General features: G+C 39.7%; 1 protein-coding gene across 1 annotated transcript in view; it reads right to left on the bottom strand.

Annotated features, from left to right (window-relative positions):
* CHST9 (carbohydrate sulfotransferase 9) overlaps positions 1-12795 on the bottom strand; it is a 237374-nt gene extending 224579 nt beyond the window's left edge. Inside the window, exon 1 of the mRNA XM_052660523.1 lies at positions 12675-12795. Within this exon, the coding sequence (XP_052516483.1) occupies positions 12675-12795 (121 nt within the window). The remainder of the gene's footprint in view (positions 1-12674) is intronic.
* Between the last annotated feature and the right edge of the window lie 7054 nt (positions 12796-19849).

The following is a 19849-nucleotide window of genomic DNA, read 5'->3' as shown; positions in this document are numbered from 1 at the left end:
CTCAGTTGTGTCTGACTCTTTGCGACCCCATGGACTATCCAGTCCATGGAATTCTCTTGGCCAAAATACTGGAGTGGATAGCCTTTCCCTTCTCCAGTGGGTCTTCCCAACCCAGGAATCAAACTTACAAAGGAGGTTTCTGGAAGGAATGGCAACACATTTGTTTGAAGTTGATGTAATGAATTACATAGTAGTGCTCCTCACTGTACACCCCCAAAATGTAACAACCGAAAGGGTCTTCAAAGTCAAAACTGCATAAATGAATATTTAAGCGTTCCAGATGCTAAAAATACACTTGAGATCTCATTTTCTTCTTAATCAGAAATTGCTTCAGGGAAGAAGGCTCTTTGCCTTCTGGAATCCAACATCGGCCAAGTTAACTTGGCATCTGGGCAAAAATCAAGGATAACCTGACTCTTGCCAATTGTAAACAGAGAGCATAGAATTTAAATGTAAGAGCTACAGAGGGGGAAAAAGCTGCCTACCTGTTGCTGTGAAATAAACAAGACTATCTAAATTTCACCAGGTATTGCCTTAGTAGAATTTGAATATGGTCAGATTTTTTCTTTTTTTTTTTTTTTTCAGATGGACATCTGTCATTACAAACTCAATCAAGTTAATGTAAAAATATTTCAGAAGAATGAGAAACAGAATTAAAACCTATTAAACTTTTTCAATACTACTAGTTTTCCATTTAAGTGCATCACCATTTTTCCCATCTATTCTACATTGCTCATAACTCTTCACATTTCTACCAAAAAATGAGCATCTCACTTTTTGGATATATGTCATTTTCCCTAGCTCGGGGTTATTGGAACTTCCTTGGAGCCAAAGCAAACTCAGGAGTTTCTACTTAATTTTCTGCCAATGGTTCAGTGAATAGACTTCTGATTTCTGTTGATTATGGAATCGCTTCTGGGGATGGATCTAAAATGCAGTCACTGACCCTTAATGTCAATCATAAAATTCTGGGTCCAAAATTCTGTGGCAATTCCATTGTTTACAGTGTATTTCTGGCGGCATGATCATAAGCATAACCTGACTGCTTTATGGATTCATCTCTCTCCTGAGCAAACTTAAAAGAAGGCTTAGTAAAACCTACATTGGTTTGTTGAGTATATAAGAGCTGCCACTCTTGTCTTCTACTAGATATTCTTTGGCCTTATTCATCTGAGGTCTTCCCTGATGGCTCAGATGGTAGAGAATCTGCCCAAAAGGCAGGAGACCCGGATTTGATCCCTGGACCTGGAAGATCCTCTGGAGAAGGGAATGGCTACCCACTCCAGTATTCTGGCTTGGAGAACCCCATGGACAGTGGAGCCTGGTGGGCTATAGCCCATGGGGTTGCAAAGAGTTGGACACGAATGAGCAACTAATGCTTTCAATTTTTATGCATCTGAAAAGAATTCTAAAACTGAATTTCGAAAAGTTGAAAAGTAAAAGAGTTTCTTAATATGACTAAATATACCTTTCTTAGCTAATTATTTTGTGATGGGTCATGTAATCAACAGAAACCATGGAGACTATCTTATGATAAAAATCATTTGTATCTTAAAGTAATACTTTATAGTACAAGAAATGCAAGATTGTGTGAGCCTAGTTTATATGAGCTCATAATTCATAATAAATTGGTTATAAAAGTAATCTGAAAGCTGTTCCCAGGACCATGAAATAGATAAATATTCATGTCTATTGTTTTTCATTTGCAAACAACTATTAATTGTCACTTTACCCACACAGCACATAATAAGCATTCTGGACTTCTACATTTATCACTGTGATGTTTTTATTAAGAGTATGTTAAGGCATTTCCACACATACTCGACCACAGCATGGAAAGCTGGATATTTCGCCTCTGTTAGTGTGCCTACTTTGACTAATCAGCACCATTTTTGATGTCAATTTCTGGCCGTCTCAATTTTTAAAAAATTAATGAGGAAAATTCTCTCCCATCAAGAATCGTTACTAAATATGTAGCCAGCTGCCACCTACAGAACAGTCAAATATCACCTTCAAAGAAGAAAAAGGCAACTGGGCAGGGTGTATTTTGTTTGATATATCTCTAAGATGGTCTTAACAAACAAGAAACTTCCAAAGATGCTGGCTGTCAGTGTCACTGGTGGCAACGCTGCCTGCACAGTCTTCTTTTATTTTTTTAAATTTTTTATTTTATATTGGAGTATAGCCAATTAACAATGTGGTGACAGTTTCAGGCAGACAGTAAAGAGACTCACTTAGCCATACATATACATGTACCCATTTTCCCCTAAACTCCCCTCTCATTATGGTAATATCTAGAGCAACCAAGCTCGCAAACACAGCTAGAAGGTTGGGGCCACACCAAAGATAGGTTGATATACTGTGAGTCCTGCAGAAACTGTCAGCTTTCTTGTCTCTGGAATCTCACCCCCATTTCTTCCCATTGAGCTCTTTCCTGGGGTCTCTTGTGTTCCAGGCACAATGGGTCCTGACCCTCAATGAGGCTGCCAGTTGGGGAGACAGGCATGGAAGCAAACGTTTACAACTCAGGCTGAGTCAAGCCACGGGAAATGGAGATAAAAGCTTTAGAATAGGAAGGGGGCACTAGTGATGAGTTCTGTCTGCTGCATCAGCACAGAACCATTTACTTTCAATCCTATGTGTATATATAAAGCTCAGTATAAAAGGACAGAAGCTGCTTAGCAGGTTTCAGCTTCTGAGCTGGCACTAATGGTAAAGAATCCTCCTGCCAATGCAAGAGACATAAGAGGAACAGGTTTGGTCCCTGGATCCGGAAGATCCCCTGGAGGAGGGCATGGGAACCCACTCCAGTATTCTTGCCTGAAGAATCTCATGAACAGAGGAGCCTCGTGGGCTATGGCCCATAAGGTTGCAAAGAGCTGGACATGACTGGAGCGACTTGGCACTTAAAAAGCAGCATGAAATGGGACCCTCCTACAAATCAGTGGAGCATTAGTGAATATTACAAATGCAAAGCATAACTTTGTGAACCCCAATGTAATGAGAAAGTTTGGAAAAGCCGTTTCAGTAGTCAGAAAAAAGAAGTCTTATCTGAAATTTTCTTTCGTGATGACAGTAAAGCTTTCCCAAAGTACAGCTGTCTTTAATCCCCATTCTGGGGTAGCCTTGAGCGTCTTTCCAAGGAGACTGCCCAACAAAATCTTCTATTCTTTAACACCGAAGACCCCACCACTCCCACCCTCACCCCACTCCTCACCCCAGGTTTGGTTAAACTGATACATAAACCTCCGTTGGTGGTGGTGGTGTAGTTGCTAAGTCATGTACAACTCTTGCGACCCCGTGGACTGTAACTTGCCAGGCTCCTCTGTCCATGGGACTTCCCAGGCAAGAATACTGCAGTGGGTTGCCATTTCCTTCTCCAGATAGATAAACCTCTACCTCTGGCTATTCTGCTAATTACTCACTGTTGAGTACTCCCACACACATAATAAACTTTTTTCCTATTAAAAAAAAACAAAAACAAAACCAAAAAACCTCAGTATAAGTTTTGGCAATCTGTGACTCAGGGAAACGGAACACTTAGTGAAAAACAAGGTTCTTCTTTTATTTAAAACACTCCATGTTTTCTTTTCACATTTTATTCCTCTTTAATCTGTGATGATCTGGGTATCATGAAATTTCCTACCAAACCTCTTGGATGCTTGATGTATTCTTGAAAGGCATGTTCCCAGAGACCTTGGTTCTGTACTCTTGAACTTTCTTTTGAAGTCTGTGGCTTTTACAACAGTCAGTTCTTCTCTGTGCAGATTTTTCAAATGGAGAACAGAAAACTGTATCTTTCTCTCTCTCTTCATAGACTATATATGTATAAACTATATATATAAACAGAACATATACTATATGTTCCTGGTGATGCATCTGGCTGCTAGACTTCAAGCTTGGATTTGAGGATTCCTGTGTTCAAGTCGCTTTAGGAAACAAACCAAACACGTGAAGAGTCCTATCTCAAGGGGAAGAAGAAGAGTATTGGGCAAAAAATAGGAAGTTATCAGGCATTATGTTTTAGTGCCAGGTTTGTTGCTTCCTGAATATGCAAATGTAAGCCTTTTGGTTGCTCCTCTGTAAAAGGAGGAAGCTGGGACTAGATAATGCTTCGGTTTTTGAAATTTATTTTTATGGGGAAAACTAGACAGTCTGAACTAGCTGGTATTACATACTGAACCAATAACCCTAACAGGAGCTAACCTGCCTGTCACCATGACTTATTTAGTGAGTGAGGTCTTTGCACTCATAATCAAAGTCCACACCAATGACTGGTAGTTATCTGAATTGATTCTCAATGAACTGCTAACCACCCTATTGGTATTTACCAATAAAGCAAGCAGCATCTGCAGGTTCGATGTTTTATATTTGTATCTTTCCATTCAAAATTCTGAATGGAAATCTGTGTGCTCAACTAACATTGCTGTATCTATTTAATGTACTAGGAGTATCACTAAATATCTGTAGTGTTTTAAGAAGTCCTAATTTTGATTTGCAAAAGCTGAAAAGAAGATATAAAGTAAAAGAATCTTAAAGATGATATTATGTGAACAGAGAAACCTGGCAGGCCACAGTCCGTGGGGTCAAAAGAGTCAGACACAACTTAATGACTAAACCACCAACCACTCAGCCACCGGTAATTTGCTTCTCCCTGTGGACTTTGTCTTAACTCTCTACCCCGCCTTCTGAGTCTCCTGTCTTCCTGCGAGCTGCCTCCTGCATTTGCCCCATATCCCAGAAGCCACACTACTAGAAATTAAGAAGTAATTGTCAGAATTGCTTAAAATCTGCAGAATTTGAATAATACTCAATGGCCAAGGTTTGCTACAGAGTTGATCCAATCAAAGTAGATTTTTATAAAATCTAGTAATGACAGCTGGGATAATAAGAATAAACATGGAATTTGGAGGGTGCTGGGGGTATATAATAAAGTGAAAGTTGACATCAGAATCTGAAAGTGAGTGACAGGCAGGTGAATGAACATCAGTGACCAACATACAAGTTCCCTGCCATTGGGAACAGAGGTAGAGCATATGCAAATATATAAAAAGAATGCTTACAGATAGAATAAGCATCATGAAATACGTTTTAAGAAGTAACAAACAGGTACTGGGAGATATACCATCAGAGTATACCAACTTTATATAGGATGTTGAGAGAAGGTGATATTTAAGCTATACTGTGAAGGATAAAGAAAAGCCAGTAACGGAAACAGTGAAGGAAAACACATTCTAGGAAGAGAGAAGAGCTAACTAAAAGGGCCTGAAATGGGAAAAATCATATAAAAGGAAGATGGGATATGGAGGTGTCCTAAGGGGAGCTGTGGGAGCAGATATTCATTTGATAAATCAGAGGAAGTAACTCAAACAAGTGACTTTTAAAAGAAATGAGATTTTATTTTCCTGAGGATATGATTGACAGTAAGCATAATGTCCTTCCAAGTTATAAGTGGCTTTGCTTCAGGTCAGGTATAAAAAGATCCCCTGAGAGAAAATAGAATTTCAATACACCAACATCAAAATCAGGAAGAACAGCATGATTCTGAAGGAAAAGAATATACTTTCTCATCAGAGAGGTGCAAGAGAAAAGAATTATACCAATCTAGTCTAAAAGTAAAACTTTATATGCCACAAAATATATTTAGTTTGAAAAAAAGCAATACAGAATCTTGTTAGAAATACCAAAGCATAGAGGCCTGTTTGCCTTTAAGGTCCTGCATCAGTTAACTGTCTGAGAAAAAAGAATAAGGTGGCTTTGCTTTGCCTAAAATCAGAAGCTTATAGCTACTAACTATAAAGTTTTCATACCAACAAAGAAGTGTTAAAATATAACCTGGGGCTACTGATGTTAACTGTACTTTTGCAAAACAAAAAATTAAAAGTAGCCATGTACAGCATGGAAGATTTGAGTAAAATCTTGACTTACAGAAAGGTCACATCGTTGACCAAAATGAACATACACTTTAGACCAATCATGTTCAAGATTGGAGTCTTACAGAGCCTGGATTGGTGGTAATGAGTTTTGCAAAGGTGAGATTATAGCTATGTGATTCTTTTATATCCTAGGTATGATAATTTACAGCTAAACAATTGACCTTACATGTTAATGCTGAATTTTCAACTAAATTCAGATGTCAGTATTTAGTGTAAATCAGAAAGAAACTAGTAGAAAAAATGTCATTAAAGGTATGAAAGTCAAACAAGTTTTTGTTTAAGGTAAACATTTAAAAATATTATCAATTAAGAGCTAAAACATTATTGGTCCTGCCGAAAACAAGCAATCTTGAAAAGAAAGCTGGAAAACTATATTACAAGGTTATAGTGACTAAAACAGTACAGTGCTAGCGTAAAAGTAGACACAGAGATCAAAGAAAGAGAATAGAGAGCTCAGAAATAAACACCCAAATAAATGGTTAATTTATAACAAAGGGTCTGAGACTATACAATGGGGAGAGCACAGTCTCTTCAATAAATGATGTCGGGGAAACTGGTCAGTGACATGCAAAAGAATGAAGCTGGACCACTATTTTACACCCTACACAAAAATTTACTCAAATGGATGAAAGACTTGAACGGAACACCTGAAATCATAAAACTCTTGGACGAAAACAGTCTGTAAGGTCTCTGACCTTGTAGATAATTTTTTGAATCTGTCTTCAAAAGCAAAAACAAACAGGTTGAACTATATCAAACTAAAAAGGTTTTGCATGGCAAAAGAAACCATCAACAAATCAAAAGGAAACCTGCTGAACAGAAGAAAATATTTGTAAACCAAAACCAAAATATATAAACAACTCATACAAAGCAATACAACCCCAAATAATTTGATTTTTTTTTTAAATACAAAATCTGAATAAATATTTTTCCAAAGAAGACATGCAGATGGCCAAAGGGGCATGAAAAGAGGCTCTGTGTCCTTCATCATCAGGAAAATGCAGATCAACACCACAATGAGATATTGCCTCACACTTGCTAAAATGGCTATCATCAAAAAGACTAGAAATAAGTGTTGGGGAGGATGTGGAGAAAAGGAAACCCTTGTGTACTGTTGGTGGGAATGTAAATTGGTGCAGTCACTTTCGGTAAATAGTATGAAGGTTCCTCAAAAAATTAAAAATAAGACTACCATATGATCCCATGTTTCTACTTCCGAGTTTTTATCTGGGGAAAATGAAAACACTAACTTGAAAAGGTATATGAACTCCTATGTTCATTGCAGCACTATTTACAGTACCAAAGTCATAGACACTCATATTTATGGGCATATATTCAATGGAATAGGCTTCCCTCATAGCTCATTCAGTAAAGACTCCACCTTCAATGCAGGAGACCCCGGTTTGATTCCTGGGTGAGGAAGATCCCCTGGAGAAGGAAATGGCAACCCACTCTAGTATTCTTACCTGGAGAATCCCACGGACAGAGGAGCCTGGTGGGCTACAGTTCATGGGATCGCAAGAGTTGAACACGACTTAGCAACTAAAGAGCCACCATACAACCCTTTGGCCACCTGATGCGAAGAGCTGACTCACTGGAAAAGACCCCTGATTCCAGGAAAGATTGAGGGCAAGAGGAGAAGGAGGTGATGGGATGAGATGGTTAGATGCCATCCCTGACTTAATGGACATGAGTTTGAGGAAACTCAGGGAGACAGTGAAGGACAGGGAAGCCTGATGTGCTGCAGTCCATGGGGTCACAAAGAGTCACATAACTTAACAACAGCAAACAACTGACAGGTGAGAGCTGGGAGAAGAACATTCCAGATCTGAGAATTGATTTGGTAGAGAAATTGTGATGAAGCCAGAAACACTGGCCAGGGAATTAACGTGAGGCTGTGGAGCAGGAGTTGGCCCCACCCACGGTTTTGCAAGCTCCAGGGAGAAGTTTTTGCTGAAGGGACTGAGCTATCACCGAAAAGTTTTAAACACGGGAGTGTCATCATCAGATTTATTATTTAAAAAACAGGTGGTGAGGATTAAAGGTTGATCTTTAAATTGTTTCTAAAGCTGGCATTCTGATTCTGCAATGATGGGGTCCTTCACTCTCTCTTATTACACATACAAAACAATTATGCACCACACCTTCTGTTACTTGTTGTGTTTAGCAGTAACAGTCTACCTAGAGAAAGAGAACCAGATAGTAAATCTCAACAGGGGTTGGAGGGAAGAAAACAAGACATTATTGTGATTTCTCCTGAAATGGCCCTCCTGGCTATTGCATCTTACACTGGCATACATCCTTTCGGATCTGGTCCTCTGCTGAACCTGCTCCTAACTTGACACTGCTCCTTCTAAGACTTTTATCTGCTCAGCAGTTCCATTACTGACAACTGATTGGGCTCTTTCCCCTGGTCCTAACTCATTACTTTGCCTCATAAAGAAGGGCCAGACTCCTTCCTGTCAAAAATCAACTGTCCTTTTGTATCAAGGCCTTGGCCTGGACTCAAGACCATTTTCTCCCTTACAATCCAAGAGACTATAGTCTCCTTGAGAACAGGGGTTATATCTGCTTCTCAATTACATCTCCTGTTTTCATCACAGGGCTTGGCACCTCCCATTGTTACATCTTCAATAAACGCTGTTGAATGAATGAATGCCCTGACCTTGGGCAGCCTGTACGATCTGAGATCGCCTTGGACCAGAATTCTCCTGTCTGCCACTCATCACTCTCCTTCCAGCGTCTACATTGTGAAGCATGATGGCTCTGTGCCAGTTAGACTCTCCCAGCTATTTTAACCAGTGCTAAAACTGAGCCTTTTTTTCTTATCCTAATCATTTAAGGCACAAGCTTGGGATTGTTTTGCTGAATCGTGGCTGAGTTTAACTTGGATAACTCAGGAAAAAAAAAAAAAAAGCCTGTAGATGCTCTGCATCATCGCCAGGACATTAATAGTAATAAAGCTCACATTCATCGGCCTCACTGCTTGCCAGGCACCATGCTAACTAACTGCTTTGTAGACACTGTCTCCTTTGATCCTCACTGCAACCCTACAGGGAAAAGATTATTACCCCCATTTTACAGACGAGAAAATCAAGGCTCGAGTCACAGAGCTAACAAGGAGATGTGAGATTTTCAAAATTCCCCTGAACGTAAAACCTGTACTCTTTAACAGTTAGGGGGAAAATGTACAAAATAAAACTGGTAATAATACATCCACATACTGAAAATTAACACAGAGAAATGTATAAATTAATTGATAATGGTACTGAAAAATGGATGTTTATATGAAACTCTTTGTTGTATAATTGGATAGATTCTAATTTCTCTGTCACACATTTTTCCTCTTTGCCTCCAAAATATCTATCTATTCATAATCTTCTACTAGTACATAGAGCACATTTGAGATTTTTTCATAATCTTCAAGCATTTTAGTTTAATAAAAGCAGCCCAGGAAAACTAGGAAGGCAAGAAAACAGTCGTGTCTTACCGGATTTTAAAAGCCTCAAAAGAAAAAGTGTATGAAAAGAACCTAAGAGCTCTTATGGTACAACTGAAATGTACATGAGATCAAACCATCCAGAGCTTTAAAATCTGCTCTGCTTACAGAGGAGCAGACATCTTCCAAAGTGCTGTGAGTGACAGTTTTAAAGTGTACACAACTCAGATTTCTCTTTCCCATCAAAGCACACATTCAGGTACTTTCTGACTTAAAGAGACTGCCTTAAAAAAATGAGTGATCTTCCTCTCAAACCAGGGCTCTGTAAGAACTTAGAGGGGTGGGAAGGGGTGGGGGATGAGAAAGAGGTTTCAGGAGGGAGGGGATATATGTCTACCTATGACTGATTCATGGTGATGTATGGCAGAAACTAATGCAATATCGTAAAGCAATTATCCTTCAATTAAAAAGAAATAAAACATTTTTAAAAATGTGTGACGTTCCTGATGTTATCTGAAACACATATAAAATACACAGCAAACTGTCTACCTAGAAAACAACAGAATTACAACCTAGGGACTACCCTAGTGTAAGGCAAAACTCCAGATGAAGTCTTACTGAAGAATAATAAAATATTTCTTCAGTAAAATAGTTATCTAAAGGAATCCTGGTTCTAATGTTCATACTCACTGTCATGAGTAGATTGTGAAATATTATGTAATTCACTTGGGATATATTGAGAATAAGAGAAAGTACTTCTAGCAAATCACAAGCAAAATTTAAGAGAATAAATGGGAAATGTTTTAGTAGCTTATTTTCACTGGGGAAACTAATTTCCCAACTTGAAAAATTTATGAAGTCAAGAAAAATTTTTTAAATTTTTAAAAGAATCTAACTTGTAGACGAGAGTACCATCTATGAATTTATAAATATAACTTAGATTTACCAAGTCAGTGATTTTAAAACATAGCATCACTGATGTATCATATATATGTTTATCTTTTTTTTTTTTTTTTAATTAGGCAGTTCTTTTAGGACTTAAAAGGCACAAGAGAACCTGGGCATGGATCATACTTTGAAGATGCTTAGCTCTGTAACTCGGAGAAGGCAATGGCAACCCACTCCAGTACTCTTGCCTAGAGAATCCCATGGATGGAGGAACCTGGTAGGCTACAGTCCATGGGGTCGCTAAGAGTCGGACACGACAGAGTGACTTCACTTTCACTTTTCACTTTCATGCACTGGAGAAGGAAATGGCAACCCACTCCAGTATTCTTGCCTGGAGAATCCCAGGGACAGAGGAGCCTGTTGGGCTGCCGTCTATGGGGTGGCACAGAGTCGGACACGACTGACGCGACTTAGCAGCAGCTCTGTATCTATGGGCATGTCATTTAAATGTTTCAGTTTAAAGTCTCAGCTCCTTCATCTATGCTCTAGGGGGTAATATTATTCACTTTTTCACTTTCACAGAAGCAGTGTGTAGGATAGAGGCATGGATTTTGGAGAGGCACAACCTGGGTTGGAATCCTAGCTTTTCCTTTGTATCTCAGCCTACACATGTGGGGCCTTGAATATCTGCCTGAGCCTTAGCTTCCTCATCTACAAACTTAGAATATCATGTCCAGTGAGATATCAATAGGATAAGGGGAAACATCTAGCACATACTAAGTTTTCAGTAAATTGTAGCTATTGATGTTCCTGGATAAGTTTTGTAAATTGCATTGTATATATCATGTTATTATACAACTAGACTTTTTTTCAGATGTGAGGTAGATTCTTACTGACAGACTAAATCATAACATTTCTCCATTAGTCTGTATATATGAATATATTTTCTTTTACGAATTGGAGCTTTGTTGTGACACTCTTCTCGAGAACTTCATTATGAGACTATGATATTAACAAACCTAATAATGAAATTGCTGCTTCTTCCTCCATTGCTGCATTCCAGTCTACAGTCAGCAATGGGTTTTAATTCACTCATTCAACAAACACCTACTGAAGGCTTACTATGTGATAATATCCATACTAGGATTATATTGCCAAAGGAATTAGCCTATTTATTTAATCACAGATGGTTTCATTCAATATTAAGTTATTATGATAAAATATTGCAGTAATATAGAAAACAGAAATATTATAATGTCTACAATGGGAATTAAAAATAAGTTTTGACAATATGTTACATGTTCTCTAGAAAATAATCACATGCAAACTCTTTTCACAAGAGTTACCCTAGAAATAAATAATTTCAAAGTGTCTATGAAGCCAAACCAAGGAAAGGAATTTTAAAATGGAAACACTTTTACAATTACCATTATTTATGACTTGGTATGGAGTTATCTTTCAGAGCAGATTCTTAAGGGCTTTATATCAAGAATGATTTTCAAATGAGCCACAATTGGAAACAATTAAGGAATTGTTCTGCTTTTACTTTATTTTTGTTAACTGTCATAGGCCATAGGCTATTTCTACCAATGGAAAACAAACAAATTTCACAACACCTACGTGTATATATTTCTATGGTGTTCTAAAACATTTCCTTGCATCATTATAAAAATAATCCATTGTAACATAATTGAGTGCCTCCAAAGTGTAGCAACTACAAACTGAATAATCAATGTATTAATACAAAGTGAGTATAGTACTAGCAATCAACTATGGCTTGTGGACCAAATGTGGCCTACCACCTGGTTTTATAAATAAAGTTTTATTGCAACAAAGCTTGATCCATTTGTTTACATAACAATACTTGGCTGCTTTTGTGATCTACTGGTTGTAGATAAAGACAACTGTAGTTGTGATAGAGACAATATAGCCTGCAAAACCTAAAATACTTTCTGTATTTTTACTGAGAAGGTTTGCCAACCCTTGCTTTATAATAAAAGTATGAAAGAATTTCTACACCAACTGGAGTATTAATGTAAAAATTTTAAAGGAATTAAAAGAGAGAGTTTGCTGTATACTCAGCTCTTATTAGGCTTGTGCTCAATGCTTAGTAGACACATCAAAGGTAGGATAAGTGAGTAGAAGAATTCTCTACAAGCAGTCCTTGCTGAAAGGGCTATCAAACCACTGGCCAAAGATAATAAAAATTCCCAAGAATGGTCCCAAGGGACCAAGTAAATGCTCACCAGAAATGTATAACCATGCTTTCTTTGGGGAGCTGGAGGTTTTGTGTCCAGTGTTTTGTGTTGCTGGAAATCTTGTGACTTCGTATATATTTATAAATACCACAACTTATTTACCTGAAAACGACCATTATAATTAAAAATAGGGGGAAATAAGTTGAGTTTTACCTGGGTGTTGTTCTTCAATGCAGACTTGCAAGTACATGAAGAGGAGTAGCCCTGCTACGCCAAACAGCAGCACTGACAGGAAGACTTGTTTGGGGTCCATGACCAGTTCAGAGGGTTGCATCTCTCCTTACTCCTGAAGACCACATGGTTGGGTGTTCCCCAGAGCTTCGATCCTTCGTTTTTCCCTTAAGCGCTCATTCCACAAAGTAACCTAGAATTTTAAAAAATCCACACTGCAGCTTGCTGATGACATTTCTTCCCAAATATGGTATAAATATGCACTATATAATGATTTCCCAGGTGGCTCAGTAGGAAAGAATTTGCCTGCAATGCAGGAGACCCTGGTTTAATTCCTGGGTTGAGAAGATTCCCCTGGAGAAGGAAATGGCACCCCACTCCAGTATTCTTGCCTGGGAAATCCCATGGACAGAGGAGCCTGGTGGGCTACAGTCCATGGGGTTGCAAAGAATCAGACATGACTGAGCGACTTAAACGTTCACTTTCATGCGTATATAACTGAGAATTTCCATGAACTTTAATAACACTCTGAAGACAGGAAAGACTATAGTTGATGTCCCTAGAATGGCAATTTTCTATTTCAACTTTTGTCTTATCTAAGTAATGTGCTGTGCTATGGTTAGTCACTCAGTCATGTCCAACTCTTTGTGACCCCATGATTGTAGCCCACCAGGCTCCTCTGTCCATGGGGATTCTCCAGGCAAGAATACTGGAGTCATTCCCTCCTCCAGGGGATCTTCCCAACTCAGGAATCGAACCAGGGTCTCTTGCATTGCAGGCGGATTCTTTACCAGCTGAGCTACCAGGGAAGTCCCAAGTAACTTGCTATTCTACAGTTAATAAGTAACAGTCTAACATTTAATTAGGAGAAGCATACCAGACTTCAGGTTATCTTAAAATGTTTGTGAGTGGAAAGAAGACTCTCAGAATAGATTTTTGAAAAAGGGATTTTGAAAAACACATTCCTAGAATGAAGGGGAAAAACATCACTTCATGTCTTAAAAAATATATAGAACTCAAAAATGAAAGGTTCAATCATCATTTCTCTCCATTTTAAAAGTTAAGAGCCTCTGGACGTCCCTGGTGGCTCAGTGGCTAAGAATCCGCTTGTCAGTTCTGGGGACCCGGGTTCGATCCCTGGTCTGGGAAGATTCCACATGACTCGGAGCAACGAAGGCTATGAGCCGAAGCTACTGCAGTCTGCCCACCCTAGAGTCCGTGCTTGGAAACAAGACAAGTCACCACAATGAGAAGCCAGCGCACTGCAATGAAGGGTCACCTCCACTTTCTGCAACTAGAGAAAGCCAATGCAAAGCAACAAAGACCGAGCGCAGCCACAACTAAATAAATAAAAGAAATAGCATGTCTTCCAATCCTTCTTTTAAAAACAAAACAGTCAGAGTCTCCTATTTAAAGAGTACACTTAACATCCCTCAAAAGGCCTAAGAGGATAAATATGAAAAGTTCACAGTTCCATGGCCTCTCCCTCAATTACACAGGAATAGAGTAGTTTACCTCAGATTACAGAAAAGAGAAGTTAAATCTACCTCAGTGAGAAAAGGTTACTAAGGAAATATTGCAATGACATTATTTTAAGAACTATCACATTCAGTGGAATCCTAACTTTTTAGCTTTTCTTTTTTAAAGCTCCATCCACTTTTGAGAATGTGATGAAAATATAAATCCCCTCCTTGGAAAAATAAAGACATGAAGTCTTGGGTCAAATGTCAGTATATTTACGAATCCTTACTGGAACTGAAGTTAAGAAGCTCTGCTTCCTATGAACAGCCATACATTTGCAGTAGCTTGTATGGTGAGCTCAGGTAATTAGCACCCCATCTAATGAGGCCAAGGTCATGGCATTGTGTCTAAGGCTGGTCAAAGACCTTGGCTCCATTCCTTGGCCATGTACCACATCTCGTCTTTGGATGAGCTGAATTAATGGTTTCTTAGCGTGAGGACATCACACACTGCTGTGTCTAAAAATTCTCTCTCCTTCCTCTCCAAAGATGTCTCAAAAACCTCTGAAAGAATATTGATTTACCCTTTTTAAGAGGTGATTGGTGAGGTGCCAGGTAAAAATTAAAATGTGCTGTTGCAGATTGCTAGGCTGCTGAAAGGATAATATTTAGCTATTCTTGGCAAAATCAATTTTCACGCAGATGTTGGGCTTCAAAGGTAACCTTTGAGGTCAGAATTAGACGGTCGTGAAGAGTCGGACATGACTGAGCGACTTCACTTTCACTTTCCACTTTCATGCATTGGAGAAGGAAATGGCAACCCACTCCAGTGTTCTTGCCTGGAGAATCCCAGGGACAGGGGAGCCTGGTGGGCTACGATCTATGAGGTTGCACAGAGTCGGACACAACTGAAGCGACTTAGCAGCAGCAGCAGCAGCATGGCAGTAAGATCTCTTGATTAGAAAAAAGAAAAGAAATCCACCAAATAGTAAAAGTGTTTATGTAAAACAACAAAAAGGCATATTATAAATACATTTTTTTTCCTTCATATTTTAACTATATGTGGAAGGGGCCAGAGTAAGAGCAGTGATTGTCAGTACTACCAGAGGAGCTTTCTCAAATCCACTTCTCTAGTCCCTTGAGGAAGGGGCAGTGGCTAACGTTTTCACACGTACTTTTGAGGATTTCAAGCACTTTCTCGCTTTTAGTCCTGGAGGAAGTTTCTAAATAAGTAGAATAACTCAGAGCATGATCATACTGCTTATTTGGTGGGATATTCTGCTCTTTTTATTGGGGGGTGTTAGTTCTAAAAGGTCTTGTAGGTCTTCATAGAACTGTTCAACTTCAGCTTCTTCAGCATTACTGGTTGGGGCATAGACTTGGATAACTGTGATATTATTGAATGGTTTGCCTTGGAGACAAACAGAGATCATTCTGTCGTTTTTGAGATTGCATCCAAGTACTGCATTTCGGACTCTTTTGTTGACCATGATGGCTACTCCATTTCTTCTGAGGGATTCCTGCCCACAGTAGTAGATATAATGGTCATCTGAGTTAAATTCACCCATTCCAGTCCATTTTAGTTCGCTAATTTCTAGTCTGTCGACGTTCAGTCTTGCCATCTCTTGTTTGACCACTTCCAATTTGCCTTCATTCATGGACCTGACATTCCAGGTTCCTATGCAATATTGCTCTTTACAGCATTGGACCTTGCTTCTGTCACTAGTCACATCCACAGCTGGGTATTGTTTTTGCTTTGGCTCCATCCCTTCATTCTTCCTGGAGTTATTTCTCTAATGATCTCCAGTAGCATATTGGGCACCTACTGACCTGGAGAGTTCCTCTTCCAGTATCCTATCATTTTGCCTTTTCATACTGTTCATGGGGTTCTCAAGGCAAGAATACTGAAGTGGTTTGCCATTCCCTTCTCCAGTGGACCACATTCTGTCAGACCAAAGATGTCCTTTTCATTATAGGGGACTGGAATGCAAAAGTAGGAAGTCAAGAAACACCTGGAGTAACAGGCAAATTTGGCCTTGGAATGCAGAATGAAGCAGGCCAAAGACTAATAGAGTTTTGCCAAGAAAATGCACTGGTCATAGCAAACACTCTCTTCCAACAACACAAGAGAAGACTCTACGCATGGACATCACCAGATGGTCAACACCAAAATCAGATTGATTCTATTCTTTGCAGCCAAAGATGGAGAAGCTCTATACAGTCAACAAAAACAAGACTAGGAGCTGACTGTGGCTCAGATCATGAACTCCTTATTACCAAATTCAGACTCAAACTGAAGAAAGTAGGGAAAACCGCTAGACCATTCAGGGATGACCTAAATCAAATCACTTATGATTATACAGTGGAAGTGAGAAGTAGATTTAAGGGTCTAGATCTGATAGATAGAGTGCCTGATGAACTATGGAATGAGGAGACAGGGATCAAGACCATCCCCATGGAAAAGAAATGCAAAAAAGTAAAATGGCTGTCTGGGGAGGCCTTACAAAGAGCTGTGAAAAGAAGAGAGGTGAAAAGCAAAGGAGAAAAGGAAAGATATAAGCATCTGAATGCAGAGTTCCAGAGAACAGCAAGAAGAGATAAGAAAGCCTTCTTCAGTGATCAATACAAAGAAATAGAGGAAAAGAACAGAATGGGAAAGACTAGAGATCTCTTCAAGAAAATTAGAGATACCAAGGGAACATTTCATGCAAAGATGGGCTCGATAAAGGACAGAAATGGTCTGGACCTAACAGAAGCAGAAGATATTAAGAAGAAGAGGCAAGAATACACAGAAGAACTGTACAAAAAAGATCTTCACAACCCAGATAATCATGATGGTGTGATCACTAATCTAGAGCCAGACATCCTGGAATGTGAAGTCAAGTGGGCCTTAGAAAGCATCATTACAAACAAAGCTAGTGGAGGTAATGGAATTCCAGTTGAGCCCAAATCCTAAAAGATGATGCTGTGAAAGTGCTGCACTCAATATGCCAGCAAATCTGGAAAACTCAGCAGAGGCCACAGGACTGGAAATGGTCAGTTTTCATTCCAATCCCAAAGAAAGGCAATGCCAAAGAATGCTTAAACTACCGCACAACTGCACTCATCTCACATGCTAGTAAAGTAATGCTCAAAATTCTCCAAGCCAGGCTTCAGCAATACGTGAACCGTGAACTTCCAGATGTTCAAGCTGGTTTTAGAAAAGGCAGAGGAACCAGAGATCAAATTGCCAACATCTTCTGGATCATGGAAAAAGCTAGAGAGTTCCAGAAAAACATCTATTTCTGCTTTCTTGACTATGCCAAAGCCTTTGACTGTGTGGATCACAATAAACTGTGGAAAATTCTGAAAGAGATGGGACTACCAGACCACCTGACCTGCCTCTTGAGAAATCGGTATGCAGGTCAGGAAGCAACAGTTAGAAATGGACATGAACAACAGACTGGTTCCAAATAGGAAAAGGAGTACGTCAAGGCTGTATATTGTCACCCTGCTTATTTAACTTATATGCAGAGTACATCTTGAGAAACGCTGGGCTGGAAGAAACACAAGCTGGAATCAAGATTGCCGGGAGAAATATCAATAACCTCAGATATGCAGATGGCACCACCCTTATGGCAGAAAGTGAAGAGGAACTAAAAAGCCTCTTGATGAAAGTGAAAGAGGAGAGTGAAAAAGTTGGCTTAAAGCTCAATATTCAGAAAAAGAAGATCATGGCATCCGGTCCCATCACTTCATGGGAAATAGATGGGGAAACAGTGTCAGACTTTATTTTTGGGGGCTCCAAAATCACTGCAGATGGTGACTGCAGCCATGAAATCAAAAGATGCTTACTCCTTGGAAGAAAAGTTATGACCAACCTAGACAGTATATTCAAAAGCAGAGACATTACTTTCCCGACTAAGGTCCGTCTAATCAAGGCTATGGCTTTTCCAGTGGTCATGTATGGTTGTGAGAGTTGGACTGTGAAGAAGGCTGAGCACCGAAGAATTGATGCATTTGAACTGTGGTGTTGGAGAAGACTCTTGAGAGTCCCTTGGACTGCAAGGAGATCCAACCAGTGCATTCTGAAGGAGATCAGTCCTGGGATTTGTTTGGAAGGAATGATGCTAAAGCTGAAGCTCCAGTACTTTGGCCACCTCATGCGAAGACTTGACCCACTGGAAAAGACTTTGATCCTGGGAGGGATTGGGGACAGGAGGAGAAGGGGACAACAGACGATGAGATGGCCGGATGGCATCACTGACTAAATGGATATGAGTCTGAGTGAACTCCGGGAGCTGGTGATGGACAGGGAGGCCTGGCATGCTGTGATTCATGGGGTCACAAAGAGTCAGACACGACTGAGCGACTGAACTGAACTGAACTGATTCTGCTCTTATTGGCTTCCCAGCTGGTGCTAGTGGTAAAGAATCCACCTGCCAAAGCAGAAGACCTAAGTGATGCGGGTTCCATCCCTGGGTCAAGAAGATCCCCTGCAGGAAGGCATGGCAATGCACTCCAGTATTCTTGCCTGGAGAATCTCATGGACAGAGGAGTCTGCTGGGCTACAGTCCATAGGTTAAAAAAGACTCAGACAAAATTGAAGCACCTGAGCACTAGCATTTATTCTGCTCTTATATTGATTCCAACCTGAAATATTACAGACTTTCCAAACATATGCAACAAATAGCAATTCCGGAAGGAGATCTGCAATTTGAGGTGCTCTAAGATCGAACCCCTCAAGGAAAACTCCAGCCAACACTATGCACTTGTCCAAATTTCAGCCTGGAAACTTGGGGCACAGGGCCAGTTTTCTCTTTTTTCGATGCTGCAGCTAAACAATGAACAGACACCATTCCCGAGTCCACAAGAAGATTCAGACAGGAGGAAACCAGTTAGACCAAATCTACTACTAACAAAGAAATAGTTGTTTACGAGGAAAAGAAGAGACTTTTACAATCTGTCTACATAATTAAAACTTATCTCGGAAGAAAGAGGAAAGAAGAGAGCCCATAAATCAGAACAGAGCCAAAGACCTGTGGGAAATGGTGGGTGAGAAAACCAAAAGAATTATTCCTTGGGGGTTCACAGAGGAAAATTATTACCTACGATGCTGGAATAAAAGATTAAGGATCTGCCCTTCCTGTCTTCAGGAGATGCTGCTATACTCTGACATACCCTCCTGGGTAAGAAGTCGGGAGAAAACCCATAATTGTTATGATGGCAGATGTGAGTAGAACTGAGTGATTAAAGCCACAAGGCAGAAAAGCAATCTGGTGGAAAACAGAGAGATATGTTTGATTTTCTCCCTATCTCAGTCCATTAACCCAACACTGGCATTAGGAAATGGCTCTCATTAAACAAAGGTGAGGCATGAGGAACAGCATATTGCTTTAAGCAAGCCTGAAGGTCAGTTGTGATGGGAAAACACACACCTATTTGGACACCATGTATCTACCTCCATGCCTGTGGAAAAAGTGCAGACTACTGGAGATTGAAATTACTTAGAATAACGCTATTTCATGTACCAGCATTATTCAGCATTTCCACGGCCAAAGGCTCCCTGTATTTTGTTCAATCCTTCCTTCCCTCACTCATAAGCATAGTACCTTGAGACTAACAGGTACCCGACAATGGACTGCACTGAATTGAATCTGGAGCTCCAATAACAAGACATAGGTAGCTTTCTAGTTGTACTTATAATTCCTTAGTTCT

The sequence above is a fragment of the Budorcas taxicolor genome, chromosome 22, assembly GCF_023091745.1.
Source record: "Budorcas taxicolor isolate Tak-1 chromosome 22, Takin1.1, whole genome shotgun sequence".
Lineage (NCBI taxonomy): Eukaryota > Metazoa > Chordata > Mammalia > Artiodactyla > Bovidae > Budorcas > Budorcas taxicolor.
This window is presented reverse-complemented; position numbering and strand designations above follow the sequence as displayed.